At 50.3% G+C, this 18081-nt stretch overlaps 1 protein-coding gene across 1 annotated transcript in view; it reads left to right on the forward strand.

Annotated features, from left to right (window-relative positions):
- LOC143838841 (cell adhesion molecule CEACAM5-like) overlaps positions 1–13323 on the forward strand; it is a 49763-nt gene extending 36440 nt beyond the window's left edge. Inside the window, exons 10-14 of the mRNA XM_077340750.1 lie at positions 3156–3428; positions 6374–6491; positions 8493–8545; positions 9954–9985; positions 11275–13323. Of these exons, the coding sequence (XP_077196865.1) occupies positions 3156–3428; positions 6374–6491; positions 8493–8545; positions 9954–9985; positions 11275–11397 (599 nt within the window). The 3' untranslated portion in view covers positions 11398–13323. The remainder of the gene's footprint in view (positions 1–3155; positions 3429–6373; positions 6492–8492; positions 8546–9953; positions 9986–11274) is intronic.
- Positions 13324–18081: the final 4758 nt, after the last annotated feature.

Raw genomic sequence — 18081 nt, forward strand, 5'->3', positions numbered from 1 at the left:
AATTTCCACAAGAAGGGAAATGACACAGAACTGGCGGGAATTGGTTGCCATGTAATCTTCCCCTAAGAAGAGTCTCCAGTCTGATTTCCCCTTCACATATCTGAAGACATGGCTCTTGAAAGCTCATCTGTAACCACTATGCCATAATTCCCAAAGGTCGGTCCTCTCCCACACTCAACAAACATTCCAAACCACAGGTTCTTGACACCCATATCTCCACACCCATACCCTCATTTGCCATCACAACCTCCCACACAACACACACATTCAACCCCATGCCCTTACAGACTGGACAACTCCTCCCCTTCCTCTTCCCACTGCCAAGCTCTAGTGCCCGTTGTATTCTTGGATACAACGGGCTTTGCCCCTAGTATTAAGATAATACATATATGACCATATCACGTGATAAATGTTTAACAAATTTTTAAAAATATGTAAAAGTTAATTAACTCTCATCCATTTTGGAAGCCCTTCCAGGGACGTCAAGAAACACCAGGGTTTCACTAAGCCTGGTCTACAGTAGAACAGCTACATTCAAATCCAGTACCACCACCAGGACAAACCAGATTGTGAGGGTACAAACTTTCAAGAGTACAAATTCCTTTTGTCAGTCACCATATTTGATTATTGAAAGTTTAACCACATTGCTGCTGGATCCAAATCTAGCTGAAGGATTTTTGATGCAATTTGTAAATTTGTGTTTCAGTTGCCCAGAAAAACATTCAACCACGGCTGGCCTAAGCAAACGTAGCAGGGTAGACAGATTGCAGGTTGGGAATTTCCTGGAAGCTTGGGGGTGGAGCCTGCGGAGGGCAAATTTTAGGTAGGGAAGTGGGTCCACTTTCCAAAACAGCCATTTTCTCCAGGAGTCACTGATCTCTGTGCTGTGAAGATCAGTTTGTAATTCCGGGAGATCTGTAGACCCTACTTGGAGGTTGGCAACCCTAACCAGGGGGGCACAGGGGGCTGTGCATACTGAAGAGAGCATTGCTTTATACTGTTAGACTAATGGACTATCTAGGGATGCCAACCACCTGGAGAAAAATCCCCTGTCCCTTTAACAGGTTCAATGGGATGACTTCTCACTTTGAATTGTGGAGGGGGGGCACAACCCCCCCCCCCGCCCTGCATTCTACTCTTTATTCATCTATTTGTTTGTTTAGATAATTAGGTGGCATGGTCAGCCCAGGAGGAGACTCCCTGGTGGCCTAACCAGAATGATAAAATAAGATTAATTGGCTTTTATTTCCTGGAGACCATTTCATCCAAACCCGAGTGCTGGCCAATCCGAAACTCAAGGCATAATTCATATGGGTTCAGTGCTGCTACTTCCTCTCTGCCTTGTTAAATTTCCTTGTGTCAACAAAAGCGAATCCCGTGAAATGAGAAAGAGCCTGGTGGCTTCTGAGTCACTGTGAGAACGGCCTTTACCAACGGGGACAGCGGCTGTGGGTGTACGTCTGCAGCTTTATGCCTGGAACCTGTTCCGTTTTGTTAGCCTTGGTTTTGTGCTATTTCTTCCGAAGCAAGCACAGCCGTTTTTCAAGACTGCTTAGGCGACTCCCAAGGAGAGAACCCTGGGAATTTTACTCTGTATCCTTCCCTCCCTTTCTCCCCCTTTCTCCCCGCTTCTCTCCTCTCCCGGAACTGCAAATGATTTCCACACTACAGAGATCCCTGGAGGACATCGGCATTGGGGGGTGGACTTGGTAGCATTGCATCCCTTTCTGAGCTCCTTCCCCTGCCCAAACTCTGCCCTCTCCAGGGTTCATCCCCAAATCACCAGGAATTCCCTTAGCTGGAGCTGGTAACCCGACTCCTCAGGCTTCAGAATGTCTTTAGTTGCCTTTGGACAAGTTGAGGTGTCTGAGCGGCTTTGTTCAAAAGAATGGGCTAGAATTCCCAGGAAGTTCTCTTCTGCAGGTCCTGGAATATCTGCCCCCCCCCCACAGAACCCCCAAAAAGGACACACATACTCCTAAGTAGGTTTGGGCGCTTCAGCGCACCTCGGCCGCTTTGGCGATTGCGGAAGCCCGAGGTGGCTCTGGCCAACTAAGCGCCCAACCCTACTCCTAAGTAAGCATCATGCCTTACATCCCCTTCCCCTTGCATAATATGTCTCAGGGAATCCTTTCTCCTCAGGGGTTGGCCTTTCACTTCACAGAAAAATAAGTGGCCATCACAAACCAAGGACTTGTAAGATGTTTAGAAGCGGGTTATATTTTGCTCAGCAAGCAGACACTTGGAAATCTAATTTTTCCCAACGAGCCTCCAGAATGTTTGCAGTCAATACCTCTTTGTTTCTTTTCTTCCAAAGTGCTCTGTGTGTGTGTGTTTCTATTTCTCTTTCTCAACTGCTTATTAAAAAAAAATCGGTGACACCTGCAAATCCATTCCTCATTCGATCACCAGATATACACATGCTGGACACAGCTAGGCCCTGCCCCAGCTCCTAGGACAAACGTAGTAAATGTTGGGTATTTTTTCAGTTTCCCTTACCAACTTCTCCTGAAACTGCAGAAATACCTGGAATGTTTAGAGTAGAACAGTTCCAAGTTGAGCGTTCAGAACTGTTAGGATTAATTAAATTAATTAGGATTAATTAATTAGGATTAATTAAAAGGCTGCCATATCGAGGATGGAGCAGAGTTGTTCTCTCTTGCCCCAGAGGGACATACCAGAACCAATGGGATGAAATTAATTCAACAGAAATTCCATCTAAACATCAAGAAGTTCCTGACAGAGTGATTTCTCAGTGGAACAGGCTTCCTCGGGATGTGGTGGGTTCTCCATCTTTGGAAATTTTTAAACAGAGGCTGGATAGCCATCTGACGGAGAGGCTGATTCTGTGAAGGCTCAAGGGGGTGGCAGGTTACAGTGGATGAGCGATAGGGTTGTGAGTGTCCTGCATAGTGCAGGGGGTTGGACTAGATGACCCATGAGGTCCCTTCCAACTCTATTATTCTATGATTCTATTATTATAATTAATTATTCATTCAACATTGAAAGCTCCCAAAGGCATTTCTAGGGGTAGTGAATGGAAAGGGGTCATGACCTCCTATCTAAAGGTAAATCTCCTTAATCGGCTGCCTGTGCCTGCCTTCAGATGCTTCAAGCCCACTGAGCATGAACCCCTCTTTCTGTTTTGTATCCAGAAAAGCTGATCCCGCCAACTCTGCAGCCTGCAGAATTCATTGCGCACGAGCACATGAACATCACCTTAACCTGTACTACCTCGGAAAGCGCCAATGTCTACGTCTCCTGGTTCAAGGATGGCCAACCCATCCCAGCTAAGTTAATCCTTTCTGAGCGGAACCGAACCCTCACCATTCCTGACTTCAGCCAAGCCGATGAGGGGATATATATCTGTCAGGCTCAGAACCCGGCTAACAGTGCCCAAAGCAACCCTAGTAAAATAACCTTGGACTGTGAGTAAATCCACCAGTCTCCTTCTGCTGATGTTCCCATTGTTCCAGTCTCTTGCTGTCTGTCCATGGCACAATTTCTGACAAGGATCCTCCCCCGTTTCCATAAAGAAGGACACGGGGTCTCCAATTCACACAGCTCTCGTATTCCCCTAATCCTCGCTTTACTTTAATTTCGTTTTGACCAGCTCAATAATGTTCCCTTGGATGTTCCAGCTAAAAGGTTTCCATGATTTTGCAACGACCAGCACTTTGGACTTCCCATAATTCATTGTGAGTCTATTAGATTCACAATATGCAAAGCATTGACTGAGGAGGCACTTTAATCCAACTCGTGAACAAGACATGATGACAGCATCATCAGCGTAAAGTAAAAGTGGAGTATGTAGAGAGCCGAGCTTAGGGCAATGGCCATCTACAGTAAATAGTGATGGAGCAAAATCATTTAGCAAAAGCTGCAGCTCACAGATGAATCAAGCAAGTGACAAAAAAACAAAATTAAAAACAGTATGCAATTCAACACAGTTAAAAGCCAATACAAGTAAAACAGGCCAAAGCAGCTTGTGGTGTTTTGGACAGGAAATGTGCAAAAGGTAGCTCACACTGACAGCTTCATGGTGCCTAAAAGGCATGTTTCTGGATCCTCAGGGCACCTTGTTTTGTGTTAATCCAGCCTGTGTAGCAAAAGTGTTGAAAACAGGTTCTGGTCCCGTCCTTCTGTCATCCTGAACCGTTAGCTCCTTTGCATGGCCTGGATATGATACCCATGTAATGGTGTGGAACAGCTTTGCCTTAGTCGAGGGGCATTCTGTGAGTCTCTCCCCCTCCCCAGTGCCTTGAGGCGACCTTCTTTCTTTTCTGGATGGGTCCAACTCTGTTTGAGCCGAACCCAAGCAGAGCCAGAGCACAAAAACTATATTCTGACTGGACTTTTAAGATCTCGCAAGGTGGGAGGAATCAGTGCCTGCAAGTAGGGCTGGGTGCTTCGGACGCCGAAGCACCCAGCCCTACCTGCAAGGCTTAGGATCCCATGACTGGGGACTCAGTTGGGCTTTGGCTCAGTGGTAGAGCACCTGCTTGGCCTACGGCAAGTCCCTGGTTCAATCATTGGCAGTTCCACTTAAAACTGGTTGGGAGGTGATGTGCAAACTCCCCGCCTGAGACCCTGGAGAGCTAGTGCTGGTCAGAATTCACAGTACTGATCTTGATGTGGTCCGACCCAGCATATAGCAGCTTTCTTCCTATATGCTCCTTCAGCCGAGGGATGGTGGCTGCGTGGCGAAGCATCCACTCAACATGCAGAAGGTCCCAGGTTCAATCCCCGGCATCTCCAGGTAGAAGGATCAGGTAGAAGGGGACGTGAAAGAGACCTTGGAGAATCACTGTCACTCTGAATAGATGAGGCTACCAGGGGTGGCCAAACAGTGTTGGTAGGGGCTCATGGGAATTGTACTCCATCAACATCTGGAATGCCACCATTTGGCCACCCCTGGACTAGACCCAGGGCCCCCAACCTTTTTGAGCCTGTGGCCACATTTGGAACTCCAACACGGTGTGGTGGCTGTAGCCACAAAATGGCAGCCGCAAAATGGCTGTCCCAAGAGACTGAGCTAGCCACAAAATGGCTTCACCGTCTTGACTTAAGCAACACAATAAAGATCCATATGCCGCAGTGGCTGCTGCTGCCCAAGCGACATTTTTTAAAACCTGTACAGCAGTCAACTCTACAGTGTTCCATTGGAAGCCTAACTGGGTAAAAGCTAGCTCTACCTACTTTCCCCAAAATACTTGGTGAACATCAAAAAAGGTGCCATTGGGGGGCCCTGAGCTAGAGTGACCTTGATTCAGTATAAGATAGCTTTGTGTGTTTGTGTGACTTTGATAGAGCATGGTGGATGGGGGAGGGGGGGCTGGGAAGTTACAACAGCAAATCTCTTGCAGTGTTACAAAGCAGCCCTGCAGGGGGCACTCAGGCCTTCCCCGGCCAGCAGTGGCAACTCTGTGTGTTAGCTGACCTACAACCTCTGCCCTGGCCCACAACCATTGGTGAGTTGGCGTTGGCCAATATCTCCACTGGTCCGGGCAATGCTAGGAAAGTGGGCTGTCCGGGCAGGGGCCTGCCAGGAACTTCCTTGTAACTTAAATACCTGGTTCACCCTGGGAGAGTCTCCCAAGACTTGCCACCTACCCTCTGTCACCTTTGTACTGCTGCTCGTTCGGAATGCCCCGTTTCCTGCTGAACTTGGTTACAGAAACAAGACTTTTCGGTTCAAGGTTGGCCTGCTGTAGAAGAACTGGATTCGAGTCCTGTCGCACTTTACAGACTAGCAAGACTTTTGAGGTTATGAGCTTTCGAGAGTCAAAGTTCCTGTAGTCTGATTTATAGATAATAGGGTTGCCAGTCCCCATTTGGAGCCCCTCCTCTCAGAAACTGGGAGAACTTATCAGGCACAGGGTGGAAATTAACAAGAAGTTGACATGACATGCTGATGTCACCTAGAAGTGACGGTGGCACATGGGTGACATCAGGGGGTGACGCTCTGGTTATTGGGCAAAACTCTATGGTCAGAAGTTAATTCTACCATAAAGGTTTTGCCCAAAAGCCAGAGTGTCACACACACATCACATTTATCTTGATGCTTCTCCCCGCTCCTGGAATGTGCCTCTCATATCCTGCAAGGGATCTCAGAAGCTTAATAGGGAAGGATGTCACCATCTGGAAGGATTGTCGTCTTCCTTTGGGGTGGTATAAGAGTGAGTGCATCATGCCTCCCAGTTATAATTGAGGATGAAGGTACATCTTGACTATTGGATGTTTGGGAAACATCAAGTTAAAGGTACAGGGGACTGCCAGGTTCCAGAAGAGGGACCATTGCCCGGGGGAGGGGGGTGTTTTCCAAGGTCGGTGTGGTGCTATGACAGTCTCAGATCCTTTCCTTCTTTTCCAGCTTCTTCAGGTCCAGGCCTCTCTCCCGGGCAGATAGCCGGGATTGTCATCGGGTGCCTGCTAGGAGTCGTCCTCATAAGTGCGGTGCTGTATTTTGTGCTAAAGAGCACAACCTTGGGGTGAGTAGCCCATACAGGGTGGCCTGTGGATCGGGGCCCCTGAAGTTTGCCGCCTCCCTACGTCTCCAAGGCCTCTCTGCTCTGATCACCGGGTTTGGTTTGCCCTCTTTGCTCGCTCTCAGGGTTCATTGGTGCAGCACTGGTGTGGGTGTCTTTCCTACCTCTCTGCCCTGGGTCGGAATCCTGCCCCTCTTGTCTCTCGGGAATGCTGAGCATCCTGCAGTTTGTCCCTCCTCCTGAAGCATGCAGACACTAACGCGTGTTGCCGTCTTCAGTGTGAGGAAGAGGAGGTGACTGCCACGCTCGGAAAGGCTTGCCAGAAGACACTGCATTTTGTTTAAACACTCTGTGGTGGGTGAGGCTCAGGGGCAGATAATCACTCCCGTGTGCAGAGGATCCCAAGTTCGATCCCCAGCATCTCGAGTTTTAAATGGATCAGAAGCCTGAGACCCTGGAGAGAGCTGCTCCCTGCAGAGTAGGTAATACTGTCCTCAGCAGCTGAAGGGTCTGACTACAAGTAAGGTAGTTCCGTGTATTCGGATATTTTCCTGTTCAGGACCTGGAAATGCGAGCCCATAAGTAACCCTCAGTTATACTATTAAGCAGAACCATATGAAATAAGGGAGGAGATGGTTCAGAAATTAATCAACGTGTTTTTATTTAAGCGGAATTAACTATTAAGAAATTGTAATTAACTAATTTCGGAGGGTTGTCATGTTGATATGTAATAGAGCAGCTAGATTTGAGTCTAGCAGCAGCTAATAAGATTTTCGGGGTGTGACCTTTGACTCTTGAAAGCTCACAGTCTGAACATGTCACTGGTCTCCAAGGTATTGCCAGACTCAAAGCTAGGACTAAAAGGATAATCATTCATGGAAATTATTTAAATTCTTGTGTAGTCTTTAGCGGACTGTGATGATCTTAAAATATCGGTAACCTTTAAGACAGTATGATTAACATGAAACATTTTAAGGCAACAGTATTAATACCCCACCAAATTCTAAATTTTATCATATCGTAAAAAACATCTTTTTGCAAGGAATAGTGTCAGAAGTGGGGGGGGGGGAGAATCTAATGAAGTCAACCTTGATTGAACAAATTCAGGTTGGAAGGATGCTTATTTATTTGTTTGTTTGTTTGTTTGTTTGTTTATTTATTTACTGCCCTCCCCGAAGGCTCAGGGCGGTTTACAGAGAACAGGAAAAGATACAGATAACATAAAAACCCTTTGGTTGGGAGAGTAGAGATGCCAGCCTCCAGGTAGGACCTGGGGATCCCCCAGAATTACACTCATCTCCTGCTTTAGGGCAGGGGTGGCCAAACTGTGGCACTCCAGATGTCCCTGAACATCTGGAGAGCCACCATTTGGGCACCTCTGCTTTAAAGGATAAAGAGCATTGTAAACCATGGAGATCGTTGTTCTCCCCAGGCTCCAACCCCAAAACTCCAGGCTCCAACCTGGATTTTGCAACCCTACACCTTCCTGCCAGGGACTGGGGAGACCTGGCACCCCTAATGCAGCCTGATTCACGCACCCACACAATTATTCCAGTTTTAATCTTCAGATGGATTGAGACAATATATCAATCCCAATATGTACAGGGCCTAGCCACAATAGGGCAAAAGGGTGCAGTGCGCCTGCAAAATATAGCCACGCCCCACCAAGAAGAACAGGCAAGAGAAGCTGTGATTGTAACCGTTCCCCTCTTGACTAAGCACCAAAGTGGCTGCTACACCTCCAAATATCTGCCGGAATCTCCTGCAGTGGACAGGGAGTCCAAGATGGGCATTTGAGGGCTCTCCAGGCAGATCTTCGACCAGATTGGAAAACCACCATTGTGGGCTGTTTCATGGATGGAAAGAGGGGTGGGACTGGGAGCAGATGGAGTTGTGATGTTTTTGATGACGGATCCGCAGTTTAGGAGAGCCTGTTTTGCTGGCCCTGTTGAGGGAGAGGCCCTTGCTTGCCTTAGGGTCACACAGTGTCTGCTGTTTACCTAGGAGGATGGAGCAGCACTCATCCAATGGAAACATACCCTCTGCACCCGGCCACAGTAAGTATCAGCCCTACGGGCTGGGCCGGGATCTGTGTGAAGCGTGTGGTTTGCTCTCTCCTGCTGACACCGCCCACAAATCTGCCCCGTCATTTGGAGGGGGAGTCCAGCTCACGGGATCGTAGAAGGAACCCTCTGTGCACAGTAGGACAGGAGTTCCTGTCCTTTTTGAGCCAGTGGGGAATTTTGAAATTCTGAGAGGGGGTGATGAGCTCCACCTCAAAATGGCTGCCATGGGAGGTAGAGCCAAATCCAAAATGGCTGCCTGAGGAGGTGGAGTTTTGCCCCTCCTGGGAAGAAAGAGAAAACGTTCTGCACACGTTGGATAATGCCCTTTCAATGTGCCTTTGCAGCTGGATACTTCTGTGCAAAACAGGAAAATCTGCTTCGAAAGTGCATCATCTAACATGTGCGGAATGAGCCAGAGTGAAGAGGGAATGCTAAATGGTACCACACACTGACTAATGAAAGTCCAGGTGCTTATCAGTCCTCCTCGTTCACCAGTACAAAACCCTTTGGTTGGAATGAGGGCCACCAATAAGAGAGCCTGGCTTCCGGGAGCCCCAGCCCCATTCTGAAAAGCTTAGCGGGTGCCGGGGGAAATACTGGTGGGTGCCCCAGTGTCCACAGGCACCGCATTGGGGAACATAGGTGATTATCCTGTTGCTGACCCAAATGCATTATGGGAAACTCCAGGCCAGTTTCTAACGGCAGGACTTCACTACGACTCCATCTGCCAGCAGGAACTCAGCTGGGAATCCCACCCCCCTGATACCACTGCTGCGATGTCAGAAGCTGCTTTTCTCTATGGGGTGTGTTGGCATCTGCCCCTCCCCCAAGTCTGTTTCAGCTCCAGTAGGGAAAGCAGGGGCTCACAGCAGGGGGTTGTGAAATGCTTAGCCAGGGCTCTTCAGGAAGGGGGCACTTTGAAATGAGGTTGGGAAGTCGGGTGGGGGGAGGGCTTTCCCTCCCACCATCCCACACTGTCCTTGGGGGTGCCTCAAGCTTAGGAAAGTGGGTGGGAGAGGATTAGATTAAACTCGTGGCCATGCTATAAAGCTGGGGACAGTAGGATACACCTGGTGGATTCCACCCCACCCCCTTCTGCACCACTCTTCAAGGCCTTTCCCAGGTCCGATGAGCCTAAAGGCCAGTGATGGATCCTAGAAAGGACTCCCTCCCCCCCACACACACAGGCACCCCAATGGCTTGCTCACCCTGTTGAGAACCCTCTCTGCCTACTCTCCTCATGGGGGTCTTCCCTTTTGGTTGGGAGTGATTTCCCAACAGGGAATGGTTGGTTGGTTTTCCCCATGCTTCTTGCTTGTCTCTATAGGGGCTTGGGTGCAAGCTCTGTTGTACATTCACGTTTCTTGACTGTCTTTCTCTGTCCTGTCTGTCATTTCAGACCAGGGCGTCACTGACACCAAACCCACGGCGGTAAGGATGGACTCTTTATGGTTCCCTAAATCCAGGGCCCTGGTCCGGATGGCCCAGGCTAGCCCGATCTCATGAAGCTAAGCAGGGTCGGCCTTGGCCAGTACTTGGATGGGAGACCGCCAAGGAAGCCCAGGGTCGCCACGCAGAGGTGGGCAATGGCAGAAACCACCTCTGTTCAGCTGCAACCTGATGTCACTTCCGGCCAGCCGGCCGGCCTCCAGAAGTCTTCTCCCAGCTCTAGATGAGAAGCGGGGGCTGGTGGTTAAAGCATATCTGACTGGAAAGGTTGGGGGGAGGGGGGGTTCTGGAATCCATTTCCAATCCGGAGAAGTAAGTGAGAGCTAATTACAGTTGCCAAGGTATTTTACCAGCCTCCTGTGCCTTTAATAATGAATTTCTCAGCACTGGCCGCGATTGCTCAGATCCTGCTTAAAACCAGGGGACTCCTTCGTGGATCAGTATGACGGCTGCCTTCCTGCCATCTTCTGGCTTTGGCTGGAGTGGAAAAGATCCACAAAGCCTTAGTGGGGGGCACTGGCTACTTGGGCGCCCTTGAGAAAAACCACTTGCTGATTTCTGTTGAACAGCGACAGAAAAACAAGGAACCTTTTCAAGGCAAAGACTAGTCTTTGACTAACATTCCCCAGTACTTTTGAGCCAATGGCCTCTTGATGTTAAAACAGTAATATGAGGAAGGTCCGTAGGATTTTCCCACTGTTGTTACAAGAAACTTACATCGGAGGACTCAACCACTGAAGAAGTCACAGGAAATAGAAATTATCTAGAAACCATTGTGGTTGATTCTTCATGTATATAAAAGCAATTGTATTGGAATTGAATATATATATTAATTATATTGCCTTGGAAAGGTTCCTTGTTTTTCTGTTGCTATTCTGTTGTGAACCTTCCTTTATTCGTGTACGGTTGGCAGTCTCCGTCGCCAACCACAGACATCTGGGTTGAAGGTAGGGTTGGGCATTTCAATACGCCTCGGCCGCTTCAGTGATCGCCGACGCCCGAGGCAGCCAGCGCCGTGGCCACGGCGCTGGCTGCCTCGGGCATCGGCGATCACCGAAGCGGCCGAGGCGCGCCAAAGCACCCAACCCTCGTTGAAGGTCACTTGTAGAATTTAAAGTGGGTTTCCCTCAGGGGGCAGCCTGGAGTCACGCAAGCATCATCCGGACCCTGACCCCACCCGATTTTGGAATTCACCTCAAATGCAACCGGGGTTGCCTGCTTTAAAAAAAAAACAAATTCGTTTCCTGACTTCTGTTTTTTGTCTTTTATAGGGCGAAGAGGACATACAGTATACCACATTAGCCTTCAACACCTACAGTCCTCCTCAGCCAAAGCCGGGGGCCACCATTCCCTTGGAGAGTGGCACGATTTACTCAGTAATCAAAAATAAATGATTGAGGGGCCGGGTCTGTTTCCCCCGCCCACCCACGGTCGCCCTGTGCACCCCCCTTTTGTTCCTGGTCCTCTGCTTTCTTCTGCCTGGACTCTTTGAGAGGAGAGCCCTGCTTCTTGCAGGAGAGGGGAACGCACAGACAGATACACACACACACCCCGTTTTGATTCTCCTTTCAGCCTGCACCCACACCTCATGGCAGAGTGTTGTCCAAGGAAGCTTCTTCCCTGCCCGGCTGCCTGTTGTAAAGGAAGGACTTGCAACCGGAGGGAGCGTGGCTGTGAAAGGCAGGCTTTCGGCTCCCCCCTGCCCGGAGCGGCGTGCGTGCCAAGGAAGGACGGTTGTTTCAGGGGTGTGAGAGGGGAGTGGGAAGCATGCCCCTGTCTCCGTGCCGCCCTCCTGTTTCTGTGGCCATTCTGGCTCTGCCCCAATCTCTCCCTCTGCCTGCTATCTCCTGGGCGGGGTGGTTGCCAGGCAGCGGCTGAAGGCTCCTCCCTCGGGCCCTGCTTCCATTTGCCAAAAGCACCGCTTCTGAGTTTCCCAGCACTGGCCACGATCGCTAGGAAAGGAAAGCACTTGAAACCGGGACTGCTTCAGTGGGCCAGCCGCCTTCCTGCCTGTCTTCCGGCCTCAGATGGACTGGAAGAGAGGCCAATTTGAGACACACAGAGAGAGAGGCTGTGGCTCCAGCTGCACCCTTCCCTCGCTGCCCGGCTAATGGTTCTGCTTAGCTCCATCTGATGCATTCCCAGAGGTGGATGCAGACTCTGAAGGCGTGCGGGCTCCCTCTCCAGTTCACGGAAGGCCGCAGGGCCCAGCAGTTAAAGCACAATGGCTCAGGTTTCAGGCTATCACTAGGAACGAATCTCAGGGACCCTCTTACCCCACTGGGAGCCACAGAGCAGACGGGTGGCTCGAAGACGCCCACGTTAGTAAATCCAGCTCAGCCGCGCTTTTCGTTTTGAGCAAGGAGCCGCCCTTCCATCCCGTCCCGCTTTGCCATGTTGGCCGTGAAGTGAAAGATGCACAATAAAGGTTATATTGTCTTGGAGCCTGTGGGTGGGGCAGGGGTATTTAAGTTGATTCACCGGTGGAAAAAATAATCAAGGTTGTGTGGGGGTCACTGTTCTCCTTGCATTCTCTCCCTCCCGTAAAAGGAATGCTTGAATAAGCAGCATGGAGCAGGTCGCTTTGCAAAATTAAGCGAGCAGCTAAGGGGGGGGGGGAGTCACTCCAAAAAACTCAGCATTTACTCTGCAGCTGGTCTGCCAACTTGAACCAAATGGGGCCAACTGGCCAGCCCGGATTTGCTGCCTGCCCCTAGCGTTAGTCCGGCCCAAAGCCGGCCTGCTTCAGAGAGAACCTCTCTCGGAATGGCAGCACTCTCTGGGCTTCCCCCCTGCTCTTCCGAGTTGCTAATCGTTGATCAGGAAATCAGGGTGCCCTGAGGCGTGATAGGATCTCGTACACTCTGGACCTTTCTAATGGCTGGGTGTGTCTGGAAGAAAGACAGCCTGTGTTCAGACTAGTCTCGGGGACCAAAGGACAATGGTCAATGGGACAATGTCCCGGGCGTGTGTGCTGGGCACGGCCCCAATGCTTACATTCATTCGTTCGTTCGTTCATTCATTTGCCGCCCTGTCTTAAGGAGGCTGCCTGCCATCCGAGGCAAAGGGACTTGCCAGAGGGGCTCCTTTCATCGCTTTGGGCTGGGGCTGGCCTGCACAGAAGTTGACCTTTTGCATGCCTGGCAGTGGGGGAATGTTTTTGTTAAGGTTGTGTGCTGGGTTGACAGGGGGACAGTGCCGGATGACGGTTTTGCTCCACTGGGACGCCAGTGGTGGTGATTGTAAAGAAAAATCTGAGCTGTTTCTCTGGCGTTTGTATGACAAAATTACATTTTTAATAACAAAAATATGGACTGACACCACTTGTGCATCTCGTTGTTTATTGATTGATGGCTTGTGTGTGATGGCTTGTGTGTGATGGACCCAGGAGACCCTAAGATCGCCCGGCAGCCACGCAAGAGAGGTTCAGAGGTGGTTTTGCCGCCACCTGCCCCTGTGTCACGGCCCTGGCATTCCTCGGAGATCGCCCTTCCCATTGCTAGCCGGAGCCGACCCTGCTGAGCTTCCAAGATCGGACAGGACTGGGCTCGCCTTGGAGGCGATTTATTGTAGGGCTGCCAGCTCCAGGCTGGGAAATACCTGGAGGTTTTGGAAGGTGGAGACACAGAGGGAAGAAGACAGTTTGCCGGCCAACATCTGGCAACATGGTGTGGTGGTTAAGAGCGGTGACTAGGGATGTGTGCTTCGGCTCGGTTCGGCTGCCTCGGCAATCACCGAAGCCCATGGCGACGTGTAGGAGGCCAGCGCCCTGGCGCTGGCCTCCTACACGTTGCCACGGGCTTTGGTGATTGCCGAAGCGCACATCCCTAGCGGTGAGTGATTTCTAATCTGGTGAGCTGGGTTTGATTCCCCACTCCTCCACATGCAGCCACCTGGGTGACTTTGGGCTAGTCACAGTCCTATTAGAGCTGTTCTCACAGAACAGCTCTCTCAGAGCTCTCTCAGGCTCACCTACCTCACAGGTTGTCTGTTGTGGAGAGAGGAAGGGAAGGCAACTGTAAGCCGCTTTGAGACACCTTCGGGTAGTAAAAAGCAGGGAAGAAAACCCAACCCTTCTTCTTGTGTCTGAAAAGACCGGAAAAGCAAGGAGCAATTTGAAAGTTGGCAACCCCAGCAGGGACTGTCTCACTGCCCAGATGCCATACCCAGAAGCAGACAATGGAGGCCAAGCAGGCCCAGCAGGATTTTTACCCAAATGCAGCCCAGCTCGGGTGCCAAGTTTCGAACCAAGGCCTTGTTTGTTTGTCTTGTTATCTGCAGCAGGGATCAAGTTGGGCTGTAAATACACCGTGAAAAGGAACATTGGCTGATTCTAGAAATGAGCCAGAGTCCAGGAGCACCTTAAAGTCCAACAAAACTGGTGGCAGGAAGAAGCTTTTGAGAGGCACCGCTCATTTCTTCAAATACAGGTCGTTGTGTTAGTCCAACTGTTGCAGGAGAAAAGAGCCAGAGTCCAGGAGCACCTAAAAGATCAACAAAATGTGTGGCAGGGGAGGAGCTTCATCCAGGCCAGCCTCCCGCCTCACTCAGTGGCCAAACAGTTCTCCTGGAGGCCCAGCCACAGGGCAGAGAGGCCGAGGCCTTCCCCTGATGATGCCTCCCGGAACTGAGACTCAGAGGTAGATTGCCCCTGAATTTTGAGGTTCCCCTCCATCACTATGGCTAGTAGCCACCGCTAGACTTAGCCTTCCCTGCTCTGTCCCCAAATCCCCAGGAATTTCCCAAGCTGCCATTGGCAACCATGGAGATGTAAGTGGTTAAGGGTATTGAACTAGGATCTAGCTCGGAGACCTAGGTTCAAATCCCCATTTGTGCCATGGGTTCTCTCTGGGTGATCTTGGGCCAGACAGGGTGATCTTGGGTCAGATTGACCTACATCACAGGGTTGTTGTAATGGAAGAAAAATGCAACGTAAGCCTCTTTGGGTCCCTATGACCTCTCCCAACTTCATAGGCAGGTCATGGCTTTGCCTGGTGGAGTATTCCCAAGTTACCAAAGGATTCAGATCATCCTCTCCCTGCTTGCTCTTGTGCAAATATCCCTTTTTTCCTTCCTTGTGACCCAGGGCCTGGGTAGCCATTCAACAGGTGGTGCTTTCCCCCATGTTGACCTCCCTACCAGGATAAGATGTTATCCTGGTAGGGAGGTTCACATCATTTGTTTGCGAGGAGCCACAGTAGCAGCAGTGGAAATTAAGCTGGCGGAAAACCCGCTGAACTTTGGACGGCAGAAGCAGGCCGGCTTTCCCGTTCGCCTTCTCCTTTGCCCAGTCAGAATCCCTTGTCCCTCAAAAGCAGGCTCGAAACAGAAAAGCTGCATTTCCTGTTTTTCATTTCTGGTTTTGACTTGCCCTTTCCTGGAGTTGTGCTGAACTGAAAGACTCTCCCGATATTTTGGCTTCTTGTCCCTAAGAACGTTTCCTGGTCTGCAGAAGCCCGGGGGGGGGGGGGGGAACGCCGATAAAATGATCTCAGCTCTTACCTGAGTAGCCAAGGCTGTCCTAATTTTGTCAGATCTCGGAAGCTCAGCAGGATCGATCCTGGCTAGTTGTTGGATGGGAGACCACCGAGAAAATCCAGGGCCGTGACACCAAGGCACACAATGGCAGACCGTCTCTGAGCACCTTTTGTCCTGAAGCCCCCATGCGATGGCCCTAAATCAGCCGTGACCCAACGGCTTTTCCACCACTGTGGAAATTATTAGGGTTGGGCTCTTTGGTGCGCCAGCCGCCGAAGCAGCCGAAGCGCACCGAAGAACCCAACCCTAGAAATTATCTTCTCTAGGAAGCCAGAACCCTGGGTAAAGTTGATGTTCTCTACCTACCCCCACCCCCTCCTTAAAATTTGCATGGAATTGTGGTCACACCACACTTATTCGAGGCCAAGTCCACACAGACCTCAGAGAAGAGGGCGGCCCACGAGAAGGGTCAGAACAATTACAACACCCAAGGAAGCAGATAACCCCACCTCCTTGTACGGTAGCACTGCCACCAACTCTGAATGGTCCCCTAGGCCAGGGGTAGTCAAACTGCGGTCCTCCAGATGTCCATGGACTACAATTCCCAGGAGCCCCCTGCCAGCATTTGCTGGCAGGGGCTCCTGGGAATTGTAGTCCATGGACATCTGGAGGGCCGCAGTTTGACTACCCCTGCCCTAGGCATTCAAGACCCACAAGACAAAAGGTTTGTTTTTTATGTTTAGATTTATATACCGCTGGTCTTGAATGCCTTGCGGCGGGTTACAAGATCAATAAAATCCCTTAAGAGTCCCCATTAATTAGAATAATAACATAACAAGATGGCAGCTAATAAAACACCAGCCCATTCCCCCGTTCCGCATGGGCCGACAACTCTCTCTGTCCCTGGGAGCGAGGAACCTGATAGTGTAGCACAAGTGAGGCAGGCAAGGCTTCCACTTAGCTTGTTCAAGAAATGAAACACAAGGTTTTAAAAAAAACTATTGTATTTATTAAGGTACACATATACAAGTAACACATTAGCAGTGGGGAAAAAATAAGATTTTATAACGGGTAGTCAAACTGCGGCCCTCCAGAGGTCCATGGATTACAGTTCCCATGAGCCCCTGCCAGCTGGTCAAACTGTAGCTCTCCAGAGGTCCGTGGACTCCAGTTCCCAGCTGGCCGGGGCTCATGGGAATTGTAGTCCATGGACCTCTGGAGAGCCACAGTTTGGCCACCCTTGTAGGAAGCAGACTTTCTCATGTGGCCCACCAAAGATTTCACAGGGCCAAAGCCTAAGCCAAAGTTTCATGGAACATGATTTGAAGCCATTATTTCACTACAGGAATCATGCATTATATGTCAGTTTCTTGATCCTTACAGACACACCCCTGCAGGGTTGTTTTTAAAAGCTTTCATGGCTGCGGTTGGCATAGCCAGCCTCCAGGCAGGGCCTGGAGATCTCCAGGTGGCAGAGATCAGTTCCCTGTAGAAGATGGCTGCTTTGGAGGGTGAGCTGAATAGCCTTGTGCACAGATGAGGGCCTTCCCCTCCCCAAATCTCACCTTCCCCAGGCTCCACCCCTTCAAAAAAAATCTCCAGGTATCTCCTGACCCAAAGCTAGCACTGATATTGGGCATGGGGAATTCATGAGTTTCCCCTGCCAGCGGGGTTTGGTGATTCAGAGCAGCAGCCTCTAATCTGGCAAGTCGGGTTTGATTCCCCACTCGTCCACATGCAGCCAGCTGGGTTGCCTTGGGTCGTTCCCAGTTCTTTGAGAACTGTTTTTGCAGAGCAGTTCTTTCAGAGCTCTCTCAGCCTCACCTATCTCACAGCCTGGAAAAAATGGCTCTTTTGGAGGGTGGACTCTGTAGCCATTAGACCCGCTGAGGTGTCCAGACTTCGCTCCCCAAATCTCCAGAAATTTCCCAAACCAGAGTTGGCAACATAAGAGGTAAAGAGAAAGCATTAAACAAAATACAGCACTAACCTTTCCCCCGTGAAATTGCAGTTCCGGTAGCTGCATTCTGTTAAAAATATAACCCTCCCATCTGCACAGTAGGTTTGGGGAACTGGCTCTAGACCATATGCTCACCTTGAGTCAGATCCGATGCAAATCTTCAGAAAGAGGAAATGGCATTTGACTGACTGCAGATGGCTAGGCATACTGTCAAGGCATACTTGACAAGAGTTTATTGGGGGGGGGGGGACACGGGCTGCAATGGCTGCAGGAAATCACCAGATTCAGCTGTGCCCCCTCTGTAGGGATGCCCGCCATCAGGAGGGACCTGGAGATCCCTGAAATTACAGACTGCAGAGATCCCTTTCCTTAACTAGATGCTTATCTTATCTTCCTTGTAAAGGATGCAGATAATCTCCCACAAGAGGCCCTGTCCTCCCCAGGCTCCAAACCCTGCCTGGATCTGGCAGCCCTACCCTTCATCCCTCACTGGTGGCCAATCACTGCATGGGAAAATGCACCAGTTAAACTTCGGTTCTGTTCATACCTCAGAGAAGAGGGTGGGCAGAGTGAAACAGGAGAGCCTCTAATCTGGCAAGCTGGTTTTGATTCCCCACTCCTTCACATCCAGCCACCTTGG

The sequence above is a fragment of the Paroedura picta genome, chromosome 5 (assembly GCF_049243985.1).
Source record: "Paroedura picta isolate Pp20150507F chromosome 5, Ppicta_v3.0, whole genome shotgun sequence".
NCBI lineage: Eukaryota > Metazoa > Chordata > Lepidosauria > Squamata > Gekkonidae > Paroedura > Paroedura picta.